The sequence below is a fragment of the Neovison vison genome, chromosome 13 (genome assembly GCF_020171115.1).
Source record: "Neovison vison isolate M4711 chromosome 13, ASM_NN_V1, whole genome shotgun sequence".
NCBI lineage: Eukaryota > Metazoa > Chordata > Mammalia > Carnivora > Mustelidae > Neogale > Neogale vison.
In genome coordinates, this window is record NC_058103.1 from 134622302 (window position 1) to 134639881 (window position 17580).

The following is a 17580-nucleotide window of genomic DNA, read 5'->3' on the forward strand; positions in this document are numbered from 1 at the left end:
TCATAGCTCCTTGTGGTTTGGGTAGGTATTTCCCTAGTGACTGAGTATCTTTTCATGTGTCCGATGGCCATCTGTAGGTCTTCTTTTAAAAAAAATGTCTGTTCAGGTCCTCTGCCCATTGGATTATTTTTTGGCATTCTGATTCATTATTATTGACTAGAGTCAATAGTTAATGTGCATGTCCTTAGTTTTTACCTAACATCTTTTGTCTGTTCCTGGATTCCATCCAGGATACCACTGTATTTTTACAAACTTTTTATTAATTTTTAAATTAATTTTTCACATCATTAATTCTTTTTTTTTTTCTCTTGACAGGTGTACAATATGTTTCAACACCAGAGCCTTGGAAGTAAGGTGAACATTCAGGTTACCAAGCTCGTCCTGCTACGACAACGGCCTGTAAGTCCCCACGGACGCCCGTCAGAACACACAGACGGCGTAACTGGTCTGCAAGTTTCCTAGTTGCTGTGGAGTGCTAAGGAGGAGTGCAGGTGGTTGTCAGTCTTATCTGCCCTGCCAGGCTTTGCAGATGGCAACAGTGTGCCCTGGCCTGGGGACTGGGGATGTCCAGTGGGAGGAGGGCAGGTACTGTTACTAGAAGCTTGGTGTGCACGTGATGTGCTTGGAATTTCTAGGGAACCCTGAGCACTGGGCCTGTGTGCATCCCTCCAACACTCCCGGCGCATCTCACATGTGCAACTCTAGATGGTGAGGTCTTTGGAAACCAATCACTACCTTCTGGAGCTATATCCCAGCCTCGGGCCAAATTTGGATTCTCTGTAGCATTATTTTCTGGTCTTTGAGTCAAGTGCATTCCCACATGATAATGTCAATTGCGGAGTTGGGCAATGAACTTGAAAACAAGAGACTGATGATGCTTGGTTGGGTAAGTAGTTCAGTTTGCCATAAAAAAAAAAAAAGAAGAAAAGAAAAAAAATATATGTTCTTTAATAACATAGTCTTCATATGAACTTGCAAAGAAGGCCCTGGCGTCTCTTTGGTCTGTACACCTTCCTACCAGCGTTACGATTACATTTGGGAGAAGCACTTCATGGGATGATGTCCCAGCAAGCAGTTGTCTCCACACTATACTCTGAATGTAAACTCTGGCTTCCCTGGGTGTTTGCTTTTTTAACTGCCCCCCACCCACCTCTATTTCTTTCAGGCCAAATTGTCCATTGGGCACCATGGTGAGCGGTCCCTGGAGAGCTTCTGTCACTGGCAGAACGAGGAATACGGAGGAGCCCGGTACCTTGGCAATAATCAGGTTCCAGGAGGGAAGGATGATACGCCCCCCGTAGACGCGGCTGTTTTTGTTACCAGGTGAGGCTGAATTTGGTCTGTAGCAGTGCACCCAACTGGGGAAAGGCATGTCCCTCTTTGGAGTGGAAAAGAGGGCGGTTTGCTCGGAAGCCAGGCTTGGAAATCAGACCGTGGGCCAGGTCACCGAGCCTTGAATTCCTCATCAGTAAAATGGAGGTAAATTATAGTATCTAACCCTGAGTTACAAGGATCCTGTGAGCACAAGAAGTGCTTCTCATGGTGCCTGGCCCAAAGTAAGGACGCAGTCAGTGTTAGCCATAATTGTTGCTGTTGTTACTATTAAAAGAAAAGTACCAAAATCCTGGTTACCCAAAAGTCTTAAAGCTTCCAAGAAAATGCATCTTCTACCTCTCCTAAGCACCAGAGATAATGCTCACCAGGAAAGAGCTAACCTGTGTTTGAGGTTGCCTCTCAACTGACTTGCGGGTGCTATCAGTTGCGAAGGGGGAGTGGATACCCCGAGTTTCCTGTAGGAGGGAGTACATGTAGGTACCTGTGTGCTGTGCATGGTCCTAACCCCGGGGCACTCCTGGGGCAACAGCAGTTGGCAGAGAGGCCTGGGGAATTCCCATGGATATCCTGTTGCAAGTAAGGAGCTGAGCATCTTTCTAACTATAGAGCTGGACTTTTCCGGTCTGAGAGGGACACCAGGGGCCCGGCAGCGGACAGCAGAAACCAAAGACAGTCTTCCCATGCAGGTAGCGGCCACGTCCTCTTAGTTTGCCAGAGGGATGCAGTAACAAATGAGCACAGCTTGGGGGACTTAAAACAACAGAAATGTATTCTTACACTGTTTGGGAGGCCAGAAGCCCAGGGTCAAGGGGTGGGCAGGGCCGTGCTCTCTCTGCAGGGTCCAGGAGAGGATCCTTGCATCCTTCCTCCTAACTTCCAGTGGTGGCCTGCAATCTTTGGCATCCCTTGTCTTGTAGGCGCATGGCTCTGACCTCTCCTGCACTGTCATGTGGTCGTTTAGCCTCCTCCCTCTGTCCCAATTTCCCTCTTCTCATAAGGATATCGGTCCTTGGATTAGGGCCCAGCTGTAGCCCAGTGGGATTCCATCTTGATTTGCTTATACCCACCGACCCTCTTTCCAAATAAGATCGCATTCACAAGTACAGGTACTAGGGGGTTAACACTTGAACATATCTGTTTTTGGGGACACACTTTAACCCACAACAGATATCGATGTGGCTCTTTCATTTTCTTCTCACGTCTCAAACCTCTCCGAGAAAAACTGATTTGCTTGGGTTGCCTGACTTCCATGATATAAGTAGAATGTGTTGTGTTCACACCAAAACTCCCCCTTTATGAAATAGGCAGGAAGTGTTTCTTGATAATTTTAATCTGTTGGATCAAAATGTGAAAATGTTATTAGACTTGCTATGAATCTGTCTGTTTTGAATTTAAGGGAATTTTTAAAATTAATTTAGGGAAACTACTTCTCAAATTATAGGTTGTCTTTTTTTTTTTTTCTTTCCTTTCTTCTGAGTTCAGAGGTTAAGTTGTGGCAAGGAGAACTTTATCATTCTGGTAGCCCGAGACAGCCTGCCCCTTGAAGAGGAGCCAGAAAAGCTCCCTGGTGTATCTTTTGAGCTACTTCCTATAAGCCCCAGTGACATCCCAAAGCTGTCTGGGAAATTTCTGACACCTTATCTCCAGGCACCAGGCAAGGCAACTGCCTAACCTCCTCCTCTTAAAAATCCCTAGGACGCGTATTGCTGCCACCAGACCCCAAGCACATACCTTGTCCCTGCTGTGGGTGGATGATGCAGTAATTGCCAACCCCAAAGGGTTAAAAATGTGCTCTGTAGCATGCTGGTCCCTTAGGAGAGCATTTGCTGCCATTACAGGCTCTGATTAAATGTATAATAGGACATGTGAGAAGGCATCTATTCAGTAATTCTGATGGCTTGCCATCCGACTGGTGCTCTACCAGGCACCAAGGACAAACGATGAGCAGGAACTGGTTCTTGCTTTGGATCTGGGTTTGCTCACCCCAGGGAGTGCTGGGAACATCCAGGCACCACCTCCCCCAGTGGTCACCCCCGCCCCCTGGCCTCGTGCGTACTGGCCAGAGGTTCCCATGGCTCCAAGCACTTCGAAATAGTGGGGTTTTCTGTAAAGCACCCTAAGAATTGCAGTGTTGGGGTGATACATAGCACCCTTTGAGAGTGGATTTGATTTGGGGAGCAGGGTAGGGTCCTTGGGAACCATATCTGCGTACAGCTGTTAAATTCACGCAACTGATTTTCCAAATGCTCATTAAGTAAACTCCTAGAGAAGAGCTCTAATAACATCATCTTTGGAACGTACCACTGAACTTCCAAGGTCACTACTTTGAAAGTGGTTTGTCCCAAAACTAGATAAAACATACAAATTCTGGTGTTCGTGAGATCTTTCCCGACGTCATCTCTTTCTTGCAGTTTCATTCCTTGTCTGGGTCAAGGATGCACTGGCAAGTGGTCTCCCTTTGGGAACGAGTAGCCCCTTTTTTTTCAGAGGCAGTAAGTAAGTGTTACTGAAATCAGTGTTGACAAAGCCTCCGGCTTAGCCTTTTTGCAAAACACCATCGTTGGTAGACATGAATTTACCCTTGGCCTGACAAGGCTGCCAGTTAGGTTTTCTGGCTCTCTTCTCTGCTTCCCGCCTCCAACAAAGTTATTTATTGTAGTGGAAATATTTTGCATAAAAAATCAGATTTATTTTTTTTTTTTTAACATCTCACACCCATTAGGTTACATTAGGTTTTGGCTCTTACCGAAAACAAGACAGAAAATAACAACCATTGTCAGGATGTAGAGAAACGGGAACCCTTGAGCACTGTTGGTGGGAAATAGTAAATGCATCCTCGAAATACTAAGTGCAGAATTACCCTTTGGTCCAGCAATCCTACTTCTGAGTATAGACCCAAAAGTATTGAAAGGAGGGTTTCTTCTTTTTTATTTTATTTTATTTATTTATTTATTTGACAGACAGAGATCACAAGTAGGCAGAGAGGCAGGAAGAGAGAGAGGAGGAAGCAGGCTCCCTGCTGAGCACAGAGCCTGATGTGGGGCTCGATCCCAGGACCCTGAGATCATGACCCGAGCCGAAGGCAAACGCTTTAAACCACTGAGCTACCCAAGCGGCCCTGAAAGGAGGGCTTCAAAGAGATATGTGTGTTCCTGTGTTCGCAGCAGCATGACTCATAATAACTGAAATGTGGAAGCAACCATGTGTCCTTTGTTGGTGAATGGGTAAATAACATATGGGCTATGCATATGACATACAATTCAGCCTTACAAAGGAAGGGCATCTCGTCACAAGCCACAGCATGGATGACCCTGGAGCACGTGATGCTGAGTGAGATACACAAAAAGCCACAGAGGGTATGATTCCACTTCTTTGACACCCTTAGAGCAGTTAAATTCCTAGAGACAGGGTGGAACGCTGGAAGGAGGAAGGAATAGGAAGTTGGATGGATGTAGCTTCAGTTTTGTAAGATGAAAAGACTTCTGGAGATTGGTGCCCAACATTATAAATGCATTGAACCTCATGGAGCCGTATGCCTAAAAGGGTTGAATTCCTAAAGGTTTAAGATAGCAAATTCTGTGTTCTGTGTATTTTAATCACTTTAAGACAGTTTGAGAATTTTTCTAATTAAGCCCTTAGGGGGTGGTCCCGAGTGCATGGGGGCAGGTTCTAGGGAGGGGGCATGTCTGGTGAACCCTGAAGAGCAGGGTTCCTTCTGCTGCAGGCAGAGCCAATTGCAAAGCCTTCCTGCATCTCTGTTAGCTGGGGTTTTCCTCCTTGGTTTCGCACGGAACTCTTACCAACTACCTGAGCGCTCGTCCTTCCTCTCACCTGCTTCTGTGGAGCCGCTGGGCCGGATCGGCCGGTGCCCAGCTTGCTCTCTGGGTCCTCCCAGCTGTGAAATTGAAGACCTCCCAGAAGGACAGGGGAGGCAGTGGGGAGTCGGGGCTGGGAGCCGAGTTGGCCAAGAGGCACTGTTTAATAATTAGAGGCTGAGAGCTACAGTTCACTAGGTTGGGATAATAACGGGCTGATGTTTTCACGTGGAAATTGGTTGCAAGACAGCTGCTGTCCCCGGGAGGCAGCTCTTTCCTCCCGGAGTAATCCGAGCTGAGAGTCTAATCACGGGCTGCAGGGACCCAATGGGGTTTACGGGCCGGTGTTCCCCAGTCCTAGGACTGAGGCTGGTCAATGCAAGGCTTTCTTACCAACCTCCTCTGGCTCCTTATGGGCTGTCCCAAGAGTGCATTGTCCCAGACGCCCACCAGCCCTGCAGACGGCCAGCCGCAGAGATGTGAGCATGACATCACGTGCGGCGGAAGCTGCCGAGCCAGAAGCCACGGAAGCGGGCTTTCCAGCAGCCCCAGCCGTGTCTGGGGCTGGAAAACCCCTCTGAGTGGACGGAGGCTGGGGACCACAGAGGGCCCACACAGAGGACTGGGGTCCAAGCGGGGCTTTAGCACCTGACCCTGCTTTACCTTTGGCCCTGCATCTCCCTTAGGAAGCCACAAGAGAGGGAATCGTCCCCCTCTTCACCCCCAACTGAGGTCTGTGCCCGTGTGAGGCACCGGGAGCAAACGCACAGGGCCAGCTCGGAGCTCTGCCACGGGTCCACCTGCAGCTGTCCCTCCACCCTCCCCTTCGTGTCACTCCATCCTGCTCCCCAGGCTATGACTGAGGGGGTCTCCTGTGGGCCTAGCTCATGGTGAGCGCTCAGGGAGTATCTGAACCATTGCCTTGCATTTTCTGAGGTTCCCCAACATTGCGGAGATGAGGCCACCTGTAAGCTTGCACAGCAAGTTGAAAGTGTTCTGGAAATGTATGTCAGTTGGTCATAAAGGAGCCGTTACTTATTAAGCCGCAACAGTATGCCAGGCAATAGGTTATGCACAAGATTAGCTACCTAAAATCGTGGGGCCTGGTGCAGAATGAAAATGAGGGATCTTAAAAAGCCTTTCAAGATGGCAATAGAAGAACAGTAAACCAGGTCAGGGAATGGGAAGCTTAAGTGCACACAGCTGATGCACACATGCAACGTTCCAGCTTGCGGAGGTCCACATGGCCTGCCCTCTCTTGAGGAGCAAGCAGTGAAAGTAAGAGGACTAGGACAGGAGAGCTCTGATGGAACCCCACTTGAACCCTTCAGCCCTGGCATGTGGGTTAGGCATGAGTTTGCAGTAGGTGCAGGATCACGTGGAGATGAAGCTGCCCCTGTGGGCAGCGGGCTTGTGTTTTCTTTTCTGAGAAAGGACCTTGAACAGGAAGGAGAAAGAAGATTCGAATCTTGGCTGACCCTTTCAAGCCAGGCTTGTGATTGAGCTTGGCTTTCCCCTCTGTGAGTAGACAGCACTTCCTCCCACTCCCTCAGGAGAAGCAATGGGTGGTGTTGCAGGGTCTATCATTTGAGACCACCCACTTCCTTTTAGGGAAGCCAACGGATGAGGGAACACGCACTGCTCCTGTCAGCAAGCAGGGCTGGCATTCTCCAAGATGGCGCTCTCTCCAAGATGGCGGCCTCTTCTACTCAGTTCTCTTTAGTTCTTCACCGTGGGACTGATGGTTACGTGCGCTTTCTCCTTTTGCCCAGGCTTTTAGTTATGCTCACTCTGGGAAACCCTGGACAAGGTGTTGGACCACCTTGGTCCTTGTGTGCACTTGACATTCAATACCTTCAAACGGGAGGGGTGTCCCATCAACAGTGTTGAGTTGGGGTCAGATAGATAGCAGAGCAGTGAGCATATTTATGTCCTAATTTCATTTGTTTGGTTTTTCTCTATGCCACCGCTGGTTCCTTGCCACCTTCTACTGCCTGCTAATTAGCCTTTTAGAAGGTCATCTTTTGTTTTGAGTGTTTAATTCCAGTTTGTTCTCATACAGTGTCATATTAGTCTCAAGTGTCACTATAGCGATTCATCACTTCCATACATCACCCGGTGCTCATCACAAGTGCCCTCCTTCATCCCCGTCAACCTGTTTCACCCATCCCCCACCTACCTCCCCTTTGATAACCATCAGTTCTCTCTAGTCAAGAGTCTGTTTCTTGGTTTGTCTCTCTTTTTCCCTTTGCTCATTTTTTTTGTTTGTTTCTTAAATTCCATGAATAAGTGGGATCCTGTAGTATCTATCTTTCCCTGACTGGCTTACTTTACTTAGCATTATCCTCTCTAGCTCCATCCACATCACTGCAAATAACAAGATTTCATTCTTTTTGATGGCTGAGTGACACTGTGTTGTATATATACACAGCACATCTTTATCCCTTTTTCTATCCATAGACACTTGGGCTGCGCCATATGTTGGCTATTGTAAACAGTGCTGCTTTAAAGATAGGGGTGCATGTATCCCTTTGGATTAGTGTTTTTGTATTCTCACTCCTGGGTATTTACCCAAAGGATACAGAAATACTAAAAGGTCAATTTGACAGAAAAAAATCAAGGCTTCCTTTTATGGCTCCTGTGGTTATCCTACCTCCCTTCCTGTGCAAGTTCCTGTGGTTTTAGAGTGGGATTGTGACAAGTGTAGCATTCTTTTTTTTTTTTTTTTCTGCCAAATGTGGGATTCTTGAAGGTTTCCTTTTTCCCTTTGTTAAAATGATTTTCAAACTGATTGTCAAACATAGAGGTTTGTCAGGAAAAAAATTAGAAACTTGCAGTGAGCAGAAGCTGTGTGAGCTGCTGACAGTATTCGCCCCAGCTTCTCCTCGGTGTTTCTCTGACCAGTTGCGGGGCCACGGGTTCAAAGCTGCCCCCTCCTCTCCTCTGCGCTCATAGGCTGCCCAGTGTATCTGGTTCTGTAGAGCAGGACCCCGAGGAGAATCTGTGGGTCTGAGTTGGAGGTGGAACCTTTGACAGACCTCCCCTCAGGTGAGCCCGAGGCAAAGCCAGAGTTGGGAACACAGGCTCTGCTCCATTTCCACAGGAGGCCACCTGGCACTAAGAAGGGTCAGGTGTGGGTCACCGTTTGGGGGTAAATACACAGAACATGCTGTGTGTCAGAGGGACTGATGCGGAGGCAGAGGGAAGGTGACCTTATAGACTTAGGTTAGGACACTGACACACTGCCTTCTCTGTCATTGGGCCCACTGTGAATGGCAGGTCAGATCTTTCCCTGAGAAGAGCTTTTGACAGAGGAATTGAGGACACTGATGCCAGGGTGTCTGAAAGGGGAAAGGTGGCCCAACCTGGACCTGCCACTTTCTTTCACAACTTGGCTTAGTGCCCACCTTGTCTGGCTGGCCCCATCTTCCTTCTCAGAAGAACTTTAAAATGAGAGCGAGTGGCTTCAGAACACACCTTTTAAACCTGAGGAGTTTAAGGGAGTGGGCATTTTTTTGTCAGCACAGCCCCCAGCCCCCTTGAGAAGGCAAACACGGGGCCCTGGGGTCGGGAGGTGGGGAGACCAGGCGATTGCTCTCCTTGCCGTGTCTCAGGCAACCAGTAATCAGGCCAGCCCCTAACTGTGGGAATGTTCTGGTTTTGGTAAAGAAGGACCCAGACCCATTGTTCCAAACATGAGTAGCTAGAGGCCATAGTGAACCCCTGGGGCTGGATGAGCTTTTGAGCAAATTTGCTCTTCCTACATAGCCACACGCCCCAGGGGATCCTGGGAAGCTTTAAAGGATATAACTTGAAGAAATCGCTTTCCGTTGTCTTCTCATGGAAGTGCTACATGACCACTTCAGCATCTAAAGCCAGTCGCCGCCTGAGTAGAGTCGCTTGGGGAAGTCACCATAGTTTGATGATCCTGAAGAAGGACTGTCTCTGATACACGACTTGCAAACCTCTTTTTCCAGAACTTCCACAGTTGTTGGAGGGAGACCTCCCAGCAACCAGGTGTTAGGTAGAGTACTTTGGGTGGGGTAACTGGGCCTACCAGTTGGGAACATCGTGGACGGGTTACTCTTGGCCAATGGCTAGCATTGCTATGGGCAGGACGACCAGTCAAGCTTAACGGACAGTGATTTCTTCTCCCATCCTTGGGGGCTACTGCATACACCTGACCATGTCTGTCTTTGTGTTTTGTGTGTTTTTGTTTTCTTTAGGACAGATTTCTGCGTACACAAAGACGAACCGTGTGACACCGTTGGTAAGTTTAGAAGCAGAATAATCACTTAGGGGGCTGCTGAACCCCGTGATAATCTGGAAACCTGGTAACATTTCCAGCCTGGAGGAGCTCTCCTCAGACAGACCCTGCCTTTCCTGTTGCCTCTTTTCTTGTAAATTGGTTCTGTGACTTCATTTGACTTCCTCTTTTGTTCCTGAGAAGTATGGAGGTTGCTCAGGGCAGAAGGCATCAAGACAGATGCTGAATAAGGAAGACAGGAAAAGTGAAGCTACGGGAGGTGCCCCCAGGTTGTCTCAAGGGGACCGTGGTTGGGGGCACGCTTGGCTCTGAGCCTCTTGGTCTCTCTTATAGGCAAGGACCCCACGACGTTACACTGTTGTCATGAGCTTCCCGGTTGACTCTCATGCATGTGGCAAAGGCCTAAGCAGTAAAGTGGGACTGTGTGGGTGTGAGGTTATAGCCTCCTCCACCAGGCTGGACACCAGGCTATTGCTTTCTGGTTACAAGGTCCCAAGACCAACACACATCACGGCAAGAAACGTTTTCCTTCTCCCCCTTCCCTCCCTCTTCTACCTTCACTCCCTCCCCTAGCTTTCCGTTGGCCATCTTCCCTTCTCTTCTATCCTTCTTGGTCTGTGGCTTGTTCTTGACAGCTCATAGGTTTCCACTTGGAACCAGTTTTTGAGCCGTAGGAAGAGGGTGCTTGCTTCACAAAGGAAACATCAAGACGGTTTCCAATTTTGACTGCTGGGGCACACACCTTTATTTTCCATGAGAGCCACCGAGAGCAAGAATGTGCTGAATGTGCTGAATGTGACATGCTTAGAATTGTTGGTAAACAGCATAGGATTGATAGATACATACTATCGTGGGATTCAAATGTTTAAAAACCTGTGCTTCCTAGGGAGTCCTAGCACAGTTTTAAGTGCCCTGTCTCCAAATACATTTACATTGGAGGTTAGCGCTGCAACATATGAACTTCAGGGAGAGGAGGGCACCATTCAGTCCATAACACTACTCATTTGACACTTTGCACACTGCTGGTGTCCTTGCATGACCTCCCAGGTGTGTGTGTGTGTGTGTGTGTGTGTGTGTGTCTGTTTCCTCCATAAAATCTTTTAATTGCATGGACCAGTTGTAATCATTCTTTCTGTGATAGCCACTTAGCACAAGGTTGAACCAGCCCTGTCTCATACTTCTTCTTTTTTTTTTTTAATAAATTTTATTTATTTATTTGACAGACAGAGATCACAAGTAGGCAGAGAGGCAGGCAGAGAGAGAGGAGGAAGCAGGCTCCCTGCAGAGCAGAGAGCCCGATGTGGGGCTCGATCCCAGGACCCTGGGATCACGACCTGAGCTGAAGGCAGAGGCTTTAACCCACTGAGCCTCCCAGGCGCCCCTCTCGTACTTCTTTATTGCATCCTCTTTTCCAATACCTCAGTGATGTTCAGCTTCTAAAAAGGAAATGAATCCCTTCCTCTGGGGGAAAAAAAAAAAAAAAAACTTACACAGTGCTTTTGTTTTAACATGCCATAACTTATTTGTACTTATTATCAAGTCAGTTTGTAAGAACAACAGTGATTCCATGAAGAGAAAAATTTGAAAGCTGGGGTTATGGCAGACTTACAGCAGTCTCATCCAATTTGTTTCTGTAATTTTTTTAACCTTTTATTTTGTAATAATTACAGAATCGTTGAAAGTTGCCAAAGAAATTCAGAGCTAAGTCTCTTGTACCTATCACCCTGCTTTCTCCCACGGTTGCAACTTATGTAACTGTAGTTTATTTCCAAACCGGGAAATTGATTGGCACGGTACAGTGAGCTCGGCTACAGATTCTACTCAGGTTTCACGGGGTTTTTGCATGAATCCCGTTTTGGGGTGTGTTTTTACATATAGTTCTATGCCATTTTATTATGTATGTAAATTCATCCAGCCACCAACACAGTCGGGAGCAGAACTGGCCCATCACCTCCCAACAGCTCGCTGGGGCTGCTCCTGTAAATCTCCTTTTTCTCCCTCCCCCCTTTCCTTTCCCTAACCCCCGGCTACCATGTATCTGTATTCCAAGTCTATAATTTTGTCATTCCAGCATCCAATTTATTTTTGTATTTGTTTTGATTCCGCAGAATGGAAAAATAATCTGAATCACATAGGTATGTGGTTGCCAGTGCTAAGAGATTTTGAACAGCTGCCTTCAGATCTCAGGGTCAGGCTCTAGCAGGAGGGGCTGTGCCCTTGGTTTTACAGAAAATGGGAGAATGTGGCACCTTGAGAAACCAGGGAAGCTTGGGGATTGCTGGTGTTTTTGTAATTTGGCACATAATAGTGTTTTCTGTTTGCTTTCTTGGTTTGATTCGGGTATGAACTTATGTACATACAGCAAAAGGTACCAGTCTTGGTGGATTTTTAATTTATACCTGTGCTTTTTGTTGTTGTTGTTGTTATATTTATTGAAATATTTTTTTAAAAAGATTTTGTTTAATTATTTGACAGACAGAGATCACAAGTAGACAGAGAGGCAGGCAGAGAGAGGGGGGAAGCAGGCTCTCCCCTGAGCAGAGAGCCCGATGCGGAACTCGATCCCGGGACCCTGAGATCATGACCTGAGCTGAAGGCAGAGGCTTTAACCCACTGAGGCACCCAGGTGCCCCTACTGAAATAGTTCTAAAGCAGCATTTTGAATTCTCTTTTAAGAAAATGGTAGTAAATATATATAACATGAAATTTGTACATAAAATCCTAGCCATTTTTAAGTGTGTAGTTCAGTGACATTAAGCACATCCACACCGTGGTACAGTCATATGCCTGTGTCCGCAAAACCACTGCTCAGATTAAGGTATGGAATGTCATCAGCCCCCTCAAAGATTATCTCATGCCCCCTCCCAGCCACTATCCCCCCCCAAAGGAAATGTGCAGTTACTAACTTTTTTTTAAAAAAAGATTTTCTTTCTTTATTTATTTGAGAGAGAGAGAGACAGCATGAGACAGAGAAGGTCAAAGGGAGAACCAGACTCTCTGCTGAGCAGGGAGCCCTGTGCAGGACCCCATCCTGGGATTCCAGGATCATGACCTGAGCCCAAGGCAATACCTTAACCAGCTGAGCCACCCAGGTGCTCCTGTTGTAAACATTTTAACTACTGTCTTAAAACGCAGCTTAAAATAGATTTCAGAGTGAAATTCGAACGATTCATGCGGAGAACCCCCAGGTAGCTAGTGGAGTTTGGGGCTCTGTTAAGAAATACTTTTCCTGCTCAGTGTGCATGCGCCCATTTCAGCAGACCAGGATCCTGATTGTGAGGAACAGGCATAAAGGGCATTTACCAGAGGTGGGCTGCCCATGCAGGTGCAAGATCTGGTTGGAACACAGCACCCCAGGCAGCCCTGGAAGGGGAGGCTGTAGACGCCATGCAGAGGTCAGTGGTGGGGCTGGTGGGGAATCGCCTCCATCTGCTTGTCACCAGCTCCTGGTCATGCCCTAGGTCATGTGACCTGCAGCTCCTCAACCCATCTGTAGGGGGGTAAGGAGGCTCTGGCTCTTTGGGCTTCCACCGGGGGTGGGGGGGGGGCAATAACACGGGAAGGAGTTCTCCAGAGGGCAGTCAGTGTGCTTTAGCCAGGGGGAAGGATGGATGCCAGACAATCCAGGACCACCAATGTCCACTGCATCCCTGATCTTTCATGAAGATTGAAATATGAGAAATCCATGTGTCTGCAGCTTACTATCTATGCATGTTACCGGGGTCCTACTGACGTAGGCAAGGAGGGCTTCCCTGGCCCTAAACTCTGAAGTAGTCTTGACCCCTGAGGGGGAGTGGCCTCATCAAGCCCCACTTCCCTGGCTTGGAGCTGGCCTGTGCAGATGAGTGAACACGCTTTTAAAACAGTCATACCTGATGGACCCTTCCTCCCAGCTCTGCCAGTTTGGGCCACTGTGGAAAGAGAAGGGATGGCAGCACAGGGGTCCTGCTGATCTCCACCTTGTAGGAAGACACGTACAGGGAGAAAAGGCAACGCTTATGGCAGAAGGTTCTAGAAAAACAGCTTCATCGCTAAGAGAAACAGCTGCGCCCTCACTGGATGGTCCCTACTTTGTACATTTAAAACCTTACCTTTGTGGGGGTGTGGGCTTTTTCTCTGTTGAATTGCTTCATCCCGAGGAAAAAGCTGTCCTAAGTAAGAAGGAGTGTGAAGGGGTGAGACCTCTGAAAGCCTCTGTTGGCCCTTCACATTCCACTTCCCAGCACACATGCCTCTGGGCATCTGCAGGTGGTGCCTGAGCAGCCTGGATGACCAGACACACCTGAGTTACGTGGCGTTTGTCCTGGTTCTCGCCTCAGCTGTAAACTGAGCTGCGGTGATTTTTTTTTTTTTTTTCCGGACAACAACCTTATTCAAGCTTCACAAATTTAGTTCTAAGTATTGGCATTAGTGTTTTTCCTTGCTTGCTGTCATTTTTTTAATTAATGGCAAAACTCCTTTCCCCTACTGCTGCCAAGACAAGGGATGGGATACATGATAATCCTGCACTAAAGACAAGGGACGTGCTCAGCGGCCTCGTGAAATGTTGAATATATGAGACCAGGGAGATACCACTGAGGGGCTCTGAGACTGGTCCACACACTGGGACCCTGCTGTTTGGACAGAGGTCCCCATGGCTGTCCCTGAACTTTGGTATCCCTATGTGGCCCACAGTGCTGGCACTGAGCTCCTTGAGACGTCGGGGGCAGCCCAGCGCGGGCTTCATGGATATGGCCACTGACCTCCACAGAGCGAGTCTGTCTGGGAGGGAGGAAGTGCGAGAAGGACCATCACCCACAGGATGAAGGTTTTGGGGAATGAGGTATCTGCTTTGGAAGTCTGTTTCAGGGCAGCCTCCGTGAGACCATGGAAGGAACATTTGCTGGGAAACCAGTGAGAGACGAGGGTGAGTGGGGCTTAGTGTTGAAACACTGCCCTGTTGGGTTTTTATTAAATAAGAGTGTCAAGGAGGAGATGCTCTGAACTGTGTCGTGTCTCAGGGCTTCAGCAAGAACGTCTTGCTACTATGCATGTATAAAAAAAACATCAAAATGCATCCCTCTGGCTGTCCTTTATCCCCCCACATTCATCACCCTGGAGGACCTTTGGTTGGTCCAGTCCTAGTGCTGAGGCTGAAAAACTGAAAAACTTTGTGGAATGTCCTTCAGAGTGCACATTTTATTTATTTATTAATTTATTGCATTTTTCTGGTGTTGCTAAGTCTTCACTCAGTGAGGGCAGTTTTGAATGGTAGAGGCGTCAAAGGTTCTGTGTGCTGAATGCAGCTGGATAAAAATGAGATAAAAATAAAAAAGTTTGAGATAAAAATTTTAAGATAAAAATAAAAAAGTTTTACGAGTAAGGCCAAGCTTCGGGTTTGCTTCCAAGAGCTTTCCTGTGGGTTTGTTTGCTTTATTTCGTTATTCCTTCTGACCTCACAGAAGTCAGGGTTCAGTTTTGCTTCGGAATTGTTTGTCAAAAGTAGTCTCAGATGTCTGTCCCCGAAGGACAGTTACTCCATTGAGGGAACAAGGTCTGATGTGTCTTCCTTCTAACCCCACCTCATGATGCCCTACTGTCAGGCTGACCCGCACTGTGTCCCTTGTGTCTACCCTGAGAGGCTTCCAGAAGAGAAGGCTTAACAATCAATGATATATTAGTTGTCCCGAATCAGATGACCTGAGGTCTTCAGCAAGTTCATTGTTTTCAGGGTTTAGATCGGTATTTATAGTTAGGCTCCTGACCATGATTTGTGATTTGTGTGTGTGTGTGTGTGTGTGTGTGTGAGGTTTTATGAAAGGCTTCAATTTTGTAAATCAAATAGGCATGCATCTAGCAATCAGGGATTCAGATTCTCTGGGCCAGCGCTGCCTTCCTCCTCATATGATTAAAAAAGAAAAAAAATTGGCCATGCCCTTAAGAGAGTTAGCAAAGTTGCATTCTGTTAATGTGAGGGCTTTGCTCCCTGCAAATTTAGCTTGGATTTCTCAGCCAACAGAAATTATCTGGGAAAGCTAAATAGGAGGTACTTCAGGGGGCTGACTTCTTCCCTCCCCTGTCCAGCTTCCCATGTAGGTTTAGAGTAGGTTCTCAAAAATGATGTTGGAGAGGGTCTTCCAAAAACCTTTGTTGGAGCCTGCATGCCTAAAGCAGGTGATGGCCCTGGGGGAGGGGATCTCCTGCTTGTTTACCTCTGTATGGCTGTCCTGTTGTGTGTGACACAAAGATAGTGACTGGAGAGAATGAAAAGGTGAAGGAGTGTGTGTGTGTGTGTGTACGCATGCGCATGCACCTACATATATCCATATATACATACCTGGACATGCACACATGCCCAAGTGCGTGCACGTACAGTGGAAGTGTGTAGTAGGTGTACGGACTTCCTCTGCCCTGAAGTCTGGAGGGGCTTCCTTTGTGCTCACAGACTTTGGGAAGCTCCCCAGGAGGGAGCCGCCCCGACGAGGCCCGCCGGCCCTGGCGCCGACACAAGAACCCAGGGCGGGAGGTTTCTTCTGGGGACTTGGCAGGAAGTCCCCTCTGAAACCAGTTGCCCCGGGGGACCAAATTCAGCTTTTCTTCTTCCCTGTGCCAGGGTCATGTCTAAGGTTACATAATGGCCGAGATACATTTTAAAATGGTAAAAAATACGTGGGTATGTTTTGCACAGGGTAGGATTTTGCCAGCCCTTTGGAGATTGCGGCTCTGTTTATTCTGGAATGATCCAGAGACCAACAAAAACGCAGAGCCGTGCTTGATTGCCTCTTGGGCTGGAAAGCAAGAGGGCTGAGTGCGAGAGCGCCTGGCCCCTGCAAGGTTTCCAGCTGTGGTCCTTCACATGCAGGCTTTGGAGCCCCTTTCTGTGTTCATCTCAGAAAGCGGATGCCTTAGGGAGGGTGTCCTTTCCCAAGACTGCCGACTAGCACCTTTCCAGGTTCTGCACTCAGGTGGCTTGAAGGGGATTCTGGAACAGATGGCCTTCTAGTCAGGTGGCTCTGATACTTGAGGTGACCTTGGTGGCGGGCCACAACTGGCCCCCATCATTTATCATGGACCGAGGCATGATCTGTCCGTCTCCATTGTGTCTCCGTTCCTCACGGCCGAAGGAGGGCTTTGGGATCAGCTGGGGATGAAGTGGGGTGCTTCACCTCATTATTGGTGTGGCCCTTCCTCCAGGCATGCAACTCTCATTCAGTCCCGACCATTTATTAGGTTTGCTAGGAACAACCACCAAAAACCCTCCTGGAATGGAGGGCAGGGTGGGGGTAGAATCATAAAAAGGAAACGAGGTCTTCATGAGATGCCTTTTGTATAATTGTGAGTCCTGATGCATTCTGGGAACCTGTGCGCCTTCCCACGTGTTGAGAGCCCGAGGACTGGCCCGGGGGTGAGGGGGCCCGGTTCATGTGTGCTGCCGGTCCAGTGGGAACGGGGAATCAGAGAAGGACTTCCACCCTGCTTTCATTACAGTGTGACCCTCATGGTGGTCCCTTGTACCACCCAAAGAGCCCTGTCACCTCCACAGTGAACACTGAACCAGCCTTGGGCTGCAGCGGGCTTAGTGTGGTAGTCTGAGCATCAGCCCTGCAGCTAGACGTGGGTTCAAGTCCTGCCTCCGCCCCTGCCCTTGCGTGAGTCATCTAAAGTCTCCAGCTCTGTTTTCTCATCTATAAAACGGGAGTAAGCCTACCCAGGGTTATTCTGAGGGTGAAATGCAATGATTGATCACACCCATTAGGATGGCTGTTGCCTGAGAGAACCCCAGAAAATACACGTGAAGGGGAGGATGTGGAGGTAAGGGGAGCCCTGGTGTACCTCTCTCGGAAAGGTATGGTTCATTTACTATGAAAAACGGTATGGCGGTTCCTCAAAAAATAAAAATATCATCTGGGAATTCCTTCTCTAGGCATATACCCAAGAGAAGTGGGACTTGAACAGATATTTGTACACTCACATATTTAGCAGGATTATTCACAAAGAAGTGAGTCAGGTGCCCCCTGAATGGTGAACAGATAAAATATCGTGTGTGATATGCCCGAGTATTACTCAGCCTTAAAAATGAAGGGTTTTGGGGCACCTGGGTGGCTCAGTGGGTTAAAGCCTCTGCCTTCGGCTCAGGTTATGATCCCAGGGTCTTGGGATTGAGTCCCACATCGGGCTCTCTGC

General features: G+C 48.1%; 1 protein-coding gene across 1 annotated transcript in view; it reads left to right on the forward strand.

Moving 5' to 3' along the window:
- Positions 1-17580, forward strand: part of ADAMTS17 (ADAM metallopeptidase with thrombospondin type 1 motif 17) — a 271748-nt gene that overhangs the window by 16806 nt on the left and 237362 nt on the right. Inside the window, exons 2-4 of the mRNA XM_044230904.1 lie at positions 316-399; positions 1166-1323; positions 9377-9420. Of these exons, the coding sequence (XP_044086839.1) occupies positions 316-399; positions 1166-1323; positions 9377-9420 (286 nt within the window). The remainder of the gene's footprint in view (positions 1-315; positions 400-1165; positions 1324-9376; positions 9421-17580) is intronic.